The following is an 8,058-nucleotide window of genomic DNA, read 5'->3' as shown; positions in this document are numbered from 1 at the left end:
GCTCAGCCTACCTTTCCTGCCCACTCTGTGTGATATTAGCTTGTGTCTTTTACCTATGCCCTTGTAAATATCTTTATTGAATGCTGACCAAATGTAGACTTGTGCCAGTGTATAAAAAATTAGGGAAAAAACCCAGCTCCAATTAACACATTAGAAACATGGAAATAGATAGATTTTGCATAATTTTCTTACTTGAATATTAATTGGATATAACTTGCGCACCCCAAATTGTAACTTTACAAATGTTATTTAAAAATTGGAATCTAACTATATTGAAAGATTCAGAAAATGTCCAGAGGAAGTTCCTGTTGTGGCACAGCAGAAATGGATCTGACTAGTATCCATGACATGTGGGTCCGATCCCTGGCTCTGCTCAGTGGGTTAAAGATATGGCATTGCTGTGAGCTGTGGTGAAGGTTGCAGACATGGCTTAAATCCAGCATTGCTGTGGCCGTGGCCTAGGCCAGCAGCTGTAGTTCCAATTGGATCCCTAGCCTGGGAACATCCATATGCCATGGGTGCAGCTCTAAAAAGAAAAAAGCCCCCCCCCCAAAAAAACAAAGAGAAAAAAGCAAAGAAATTGTCCAAACAAAGGATAGCTAGAGCTCTAGAGATAGAAGCTTTCTGCTGCTTTATGCAATGTTTTGTAGTGTTGCTCTCCATTCTGACTGAGATTGGGTAATAGTGTTTGCCAGAGCTAGAATTCTGAACATGTATACATTTTCCTAAAGTAGCCATGTATTATTTTTCCATTGATTTAAAAAAAAATTCAACAGGCAATAACTTATGTAACCATGGCAAAAATCTATTCTTTTTATATCTGTGTTTAGAAATAAGTGAGAGATGATTTCTATTCTTGAACACTGTGCTCAATTGTTTGATCATTTTTTCCACTGCGAATTTTTCCACACATACTTTGTGTTTCATTACTTGGAAAGAGAAGCATCAAGATTAATGATGTAGCAGAGAAATTGTTCTTCCCACAACTCTTTGGAGAGCTGATTTGAACTCTTTATTTCTCAAGCTGTAAATTATAGGATTGAACAATGGAGTTAGGATGGTATAGGATACTGACATGAGAACATCCTGGCTTGAGGAGTAGTGGGACTTAGGCCTTAAGTAGATAAAGGAGGCACAGCCGTAATGGACAATGACAATAATGAGGTGAGAGGCACAGGTAGAAAAAGCTTTGTACCTACCTAATGTGGAAGGAAATTGGAGTATGGCAGAGATGATGTGAATATAGGATACCAAAATCAAGAACAGGGGTATAACCAGGACCAATGCACAGAGCATGATGATGATAAACTGATTAAAATGGGTAGGGTGAGATGCCACCTTGAGAACAGGAGAAATATCACAGAAGAAGTGGTGTAGTTGGTTGGAGGAGTGGAAGGGCAGGTGAAATACCATGGATGTGATGATCTGTGCAACAGTGAAGCCACAGAAACAAGCAGCAGCCACAAGTCCCACACACACCCCATAACCCATGAGCACTGTGTAGCGCAGAGGGTTACAGATGGCCACGTAGCGATCATAGCCCATGGCTGCCAGCAGGAAGGAGTGAGAACAGCCTAGGAAGAGGAAGGTAAACATCTGGATGGCACAGCCCAGGAAGGAGATGGTCTTCTTCTGGGCCAGCAAGTCAACCAGCATCTTGGGTACAATGACAAAGGTGTAGCAAGTCTCAGAACAGGAGAGGACACCGAGGAAGAAGTACATGGGGGTATGAAGGGCTCTGTCCAGCACAATGGTGGAAATGATGATGGCATTAGTGCCCAGAGTGAACAGGTAGACGAGCAGGAAGACGACGAAGAGCAGCCGCTGCAGCCCAGCCAGAGATGAGAAGCCAAGGAACGTGAACTCTCTCACTGTGGTCTCATTGACCCACTCCATGGAAGGTACATAGTAAGGAGAGAATCTAAGAGAGAAGACAGTGTCCAGAAAAAAATACCTTGAAAATTAGAGGAATCACAGGAAATTGGTCATCATAGAGCATGTGTTTTCATGTTTTGAGTTCTAATTCATTCCTCCTCTTTCTGGTTTTTGTAAGACATGGAGATGTATCTAAAACTAATCAAAGTGTGCATCCAACTTTGAGTCTCTGCAGTATTTATAATATCTTAGGAAAATGTTCTTGACATTTCCCAGATTCAACTTCATCTCCATTCCCAGGATAAGGCTGTTATTAATTTTAGCCTCTCCTTCTAAGTTTACTCTGCAAAGCTAGTCCATTTGATTTTATCACCTTCACATCCTCCCACTTTACTGCAGCTGCAAAATAAATTATCTACGTGGCCGATATTTGTATATAACTTTATTCATGACTTTATATATAATCTTCAATAGCTGTTTATTATCATTCTCTTCATGCCTAAGTGTTTAATCTCTCCATAACCTAGATTTACCTTCCATCCAATTCTGTTTGCCTTACTTCTTGATATGAATCATCAATTCCACCTTCTTAAACTCATTAACTTACTCTTGCTTTTGTATCTGTATTCTGTTCCAAAATCTGGAAAAAAGTTCTCTAAGATGGAATACTTCTACACATCCTCCAATGCCTAGATCAGATTATTTCCTGTTGCAGAGAAAACCACAGGTTTTCTTCAGGACTCTAGTCTATTTTCATTAATTTTCTTAACTCCTGCAAAAATCACTTTATGGCTATCTTTCCATCACCACTCTCACATCTCATCAATCCTTATTTCCCACGATGCCAGCTAATCTTCTGAAATGTATATGGTATTCTATTGCTTACCTCTTCAAAAATATTATTCACAGCTATAGCACAAAGTTCAAAGTCTTTTAGTTCTTAAGTTCTTGTTTTGGAAACTAAACTTTGTTTCAACAATTATCCATGGACATTTATGGGATGCATCATTGTGGTGCTATATGTCTGTCCTTCTTTGCCTCTATTCTTTGCTCATGTTAGTTTGTAACAAATATTGTTTTTCTTTACAAATATTTTACCATTATTCTGAAGCCTCAACCAATTCTACTTTTTTTTTGAAAGCTTCGTTAGTATGTCCTCATAAAGAAGTTGTTTCTTCCTCAGAATTTACATAAAACGTTGATTTCCAATTTGACGTTTTGTTAACTTTGAAATACTGCATTTTTAAAAAAAAATCTCTTTTCCACTGGATTTTGTACCCTTGAGGGGTAGGTGCGAATTGTATATATTTTTACCTAAATTCTCCTTAGCATCTAAAACCATATTAAGTATCTAAGAGCTTCTCAAAAAGTAATTATCATACATAAAAAAAGCTAACTTGTGATGTTATGTTATCACATTTGCAACACAATATCCTTCCTAGAACTCATAGAGGAAGATAATTCCTAGTGTTCCCTCAGCCTGGGCATGAAGATTGTACAAGATCTAGATATTTCTGGATCACATTCAAACCAAAAAGAAAAAATCTCATTTTATAATAGGAGAATAGAAAAGAGCATCTGATCACTGGAGTTCTATGTACCTAGATTTATTTCCAATTCCCAACACATTTCCAACTATCTAAAACTTATCAGAATGCAAAAAATGGGAGGTAACCCTGTGTTTACTTCATTTTAAAAAGTGTATATTTCTGAATTATTTTCTTAACTAATATTTATAACAAAATTAATGTCAGCATACTCTACTTTAGATGAGAACCACTAAATCAGGACTATAAGGCACTATTAAACAATTATTAAGCAAAGTGATTACAATCACGCATCAGGCACTAGGTATGTGTTAAAGACATACATGTAAAAGATTTGGTCCAAAGCCTCAAGTTGATCACATTTCAAAGCCGAGATGTATATGAAAGAAGAGATTATTATAAAATTAAGTGGTTGAAATGATAGATATGCACATTCAATTATGAGAAAAATGAGGAGATACATTTTTTGAATATCCTTGTAAAAATATTTTTGTATTTATTTACTTTTTTTTTTTTTTTTTTTTGTCTTTTTGCCATTTCTGGGGCTGCTTTTGTGGCATATGGAGGTTCTCAGGCTAGGGGTCTAATCGGAGCTGTGGCTGCCTGCCTACGCCAGAGCCACAGCAACGTGGGATCCAAGCCACATCTACAACCTACACCACAGCTCATGGCAATGCCAGATCCTTAACCCACTGAGCAAGGTCAGGGGTTGAACCCGCAACCTCATGGTTCCTAGTCGGATTCGTTAACCACTGAGTCACGATGGGAACTCCTATTTATAGGGTTCTTGACATCTGTTATAGAGATATTGAACTAAGATATTCTTGGGAAAATATCATGAGACTGGGCATTATTTAATTTCTAAAACTTTCATACAGATGTGTAAAGCATTCAGCTGATCATAGCTTCATCTTCGGGCTTCTGGGGAGTGCTGTCTTTTTCCTGGTGTACTCTGCTTCTATAGTTATGCCTCCCCATCCTTCCAATGGAAAACTTGTGAAAGGGACAAATCTCTTCCTCCATCTTATGCCCCTGATTCTTTGTTCAGTGCCTAACACAAAAATTTTTATTGTCTAGGAGCTATAATTACTACTACTATACTGCTATCTTTCTAATTCCAAGATCCTCAGTTCTCAGGATTAGTAATACATTTTTAAATACATAATCCTTTATTTTACCCTTACAAACACATGTAAAGCTGAGTAATGTAGGGATAAAATGAGTTTTGAACTTAGGCAGATGTGAAATTTAATCCTGACTCTGGCATATTTTTGTGACAAAATCTTAAATTCTCTAAGTCCCATTTTCTCATCTGTATGGTGTCAAAAGTAATTCCTGCCTCCAAGGGCTATAATGGAAATTAATTGAAATCATGTATACAAGAAAGATTAATTCAGTACATAGGGAATGCTCAGTAAATAGTCCCTTTAATTACTTTATTGTTGTTCTATGGGGATTGGGATCAGAAATATTCATCAATGATATAATGAGCATTTAATTCATGGCAAGTTGCTGAAGCTGCTGTTTTCCCTGGGGTTGGGGTTTGAGAAGAATTTAAGAGAGATTTCCATTCCTCTGAGGTCTGCAAGCCTGATTAAAAGTAACTTGATTTTATACAGAGTACTGTTCTGCACTGGAAGGGAAGCAAGGGTACTGATTTCGAAGTTTGATGCAAGTTCTCTGGTATCTGGTTACTCTGTAGTCAGAGTCACCCAGGCAGTTTATCTGCACCTAAATTTTCTATTTTTTAGGAGGGATATATAGGATAAAATTAGAAAATAAAATTATAGTTAAACTTGGTCACAAGTACAAATTTAGTAGTTTCTCATTTTGGATGCTTTGGTATCAATGCATACTTAAAAATTAAACTCAACTATTTATTGATCTCAAAGATTGGAGTAGATTGTTTTGCAATTCTCATATTTATTATTTATCATTTTTATTACATTTTAAGCACTCCAGTTATAAATGTGAATAAAATTTCCTTTCTCACAGAAGAGAGAATCAAACAGCTAGCCATATTGCCAGCCAGATTATCATAAACGTCATAAAAGTATAAGCAAGATGTCCCAAAAAATCTTAAGGAAAAAACAAGCAGTTTCATGGAAATCTTTGAAGAACAAATAGTATTTGTATACTACCTACAAGCATTTTGATAAGAACATGGACTGAATCTCAGTGGCATTATTTATGAAAACTTTGTGATTGAGCCAATTATTTTCCTTAAGGTCAGTTAAGGATTGAACAAGTACCTGATGTTCTTCTGTACAAACACAGAGATGCATCCCTTTTTACAAAGAAAATATCTAAACTTATACAGTCTGTGAAACAAGATATGCTCCTTTGCTCCTTTTTCCTTCCTTTTGTTTCTTATCAAAAACTTCACCTTGAGGTCACAAACTGAAAAACAAACACAAACTAAAAAACAAACAAATAGAATACCCTACTCAGTTAATTTCTTTGGGAAGCATCATCCCAAACTATCAGTCCATCAGTATTGTCTTTAATATTTCCCAGAAGAAAAATAGGAGACAATTTTAGTATTAGTTTATCAACCAAAATTTAGGTCCATTGTATTGAAATAGATATGAACTATCATTTATCATGTTTCCCATCATGTAGATAGGGTGAAAATACTGTTATATATAGTCTCTCATCTGGTCCTCCTCATGAAATCATGAGGTAGATATTACTCTTAATGGCTTCACTATAAAGAAGAGAAACTTGCAAATCAAAGTGTTTGGGACTTCTCTCAAGTTCACACAACTGGTGGAACTAGCCCTGGAGCAGAGATCTTCTTATTGGCCGTGTGTGTGTGTGTGTGTGTGTGTGTTCATGAGAAAGGGAAAACTGTATTCTGTCACCATCCTTACATATGAAAGTATTTAAAGAAAAAGATTCTTGTTACAATTTTGGTATAGGCCCAAGTTCCAGCTCCAGTGTATTAGCTCCAGGACTTTAACTTGCCTGAATTAATCTCCTCATTGTTATAATGGGGTTGATTCTGATATAAGCTAACATAATTTTCAAGGTTTGTCCAAAATGAATGAGAAAATGTCATTACCATGGTTAAGGGTTACACAAACATTATTTTTGTAATTATAATTTAGGATGGAAAAGGGCAGACAGTTTTGAGAATACTATTCTCATACTGCTTAGTGTATTCCATTGATTTCAGGAAGGGTTTAATAGGATAAAGATGATTTTTCCTTCACAGGAAGGTGCCTTGATTTTTCTTTATCACTTACCCGAAAAGATCTCCAGAAATCTGGAGTCATAAATGTTAGAGCTGTAGGATAGCTTAAAGATCTAGCCTAGTAACCTCATTTGACAGGTGAAGAAATTAAGTATTAAAGAGTACTGTGAAGATCCCAAGACCAGAAAGCAACAGAGTGGATGTGTTAGAATCAAACAGGGGACTTTTGTTTTTCAGATGAATGCAATCCCACAGTATTATGCTACCTTCTCAAAATGTTTATTATATAGGTAACGATTCCTCTTTGCGTACAGTGGTTGCCCATGTGTTTTCTTCCTGAGTTTGTCTGTTCTTTTTTACCTTGTGCTACTGTTTCTGACTGTCTCTGATTTTATGTTGCCAAAAAGCAGGGTTTCTGTGTGTTTATACCTGTCAACTATAATTATTTTCAGAGTACTCACTAAATTCTCAGACCTGGATTAGGTATTGTATATTTTTTCTAGATCTCACCTAATAAAACGACTTATGCAAAAAAAAAAAGATCATGATTTAAGATTTTGTAGGTATACAATAAATGAAATGGAATACTACCTGACCTTAAAAAAGAAGGAAATCCTGTCCTATGAAACAACATGGATGAACCTAGAGAAATTATGTTAAGTGAAACAGGCTAGTCATAGAAGGATAAATTCCATTTACAGGAGGTGTCTAATATAATCAAACTCATAAAAGGAGAAAGTCACGTGGGGTCTGCCAGGGCCTGGGGGAAGGGAGAAAGAGGAAGTAACTATTCATTGGGTATAGAGTTTTAGTTGTGCAAGATGAACACATTCTATAGATCTGCTGTACAACCTTGTGCCTATAGTAAACATTATGTTATTGTGTACTTGCACATTTGCTAAGAGGGTATATCTCATGTTAAACATTCTAACTGTAATGAAACAAAAGATACAGTGATTCAGATGTTGTTAAGTACCCTGTTGAATTAAATCAGGACAAAACAATGTCTATGCAAACTTAGGAAGAGATATGAGTCAGTTAATTTAAAACATGTACAGAATTTATGTGCATATGTTTAGAAAAATCTGCTTTAAAGCTTCATTAATCCTGGTTAACATTATTTGGAGTTCGCGTTCTTCATTGTGGCTCTCTCTGTCTCTGTCTTTTCCTGGCATTGTACCAGTGTGGGCCCATCACCCTTCTCTGTCTCTTACCTGAGCTGTGAAAGGGTAGGTCCTGCTGGGGTATAGTCACCCTTATTCTCTGACCATTGTCCAGTTTCTCATTGCCGTAGGTTCTTGGTCCACCGTGGTTGCCTGTTATTCATAAATGGGCTCCCAGTTGCCTCTCCCTCTCCGTAAGAGAAGCCAGAGGTACAAAGACTATAGGAGACAGCATCCAAGATGAAATGGAAAAAGGGAACAAGTCAAAAAGGAACAG

General features: G+C 36.7%; 1 protein-coding gene across 1 annotated transcript; it reads right to left on the bottom strand.

The window, feature by feature from the left end:
* LOC100519896 (olfactory receptor 10K2) lies at nucleotides 952-1,896 on the bottom strand. Its single transcript, XM_003125681.1, has one exon. The coding sequence runs from the start codon at nucleotides 1,894-1,896 to the stop codon at nucleotides 952-954; it is 945 nt and encodes a 314-aa protein (XP_003125729.1).

This window comes from Sus scrofa, chromosome 4, assembly GCF_000003025.6.
Source record: "Sus scrofa isolate TJ Tabasco breed Duroc chromosome 4, Sscrofa11.1, whole genome shotgun sequence".
Classification (NCBI taxonomy): Eukaryota; Metazoa; Chordata; class Mammalia; order Artiodactyla; family Suidae; genus Sus; species Sus scrofa.
Note: the sequence above shows the minus strand (reverse complement) of the source record. Positions and strands in the feature narration are given on the sequence as shown.

Coding starts and splice junctions, on each gene's coding strand:
- LOC100519896 (XM_003125681.1), bottom strand. CDS start 1,896: ATGGAGTGGGTCAATGAGACCACAGTGAGAGAGTTCACGTTCCTTGGC.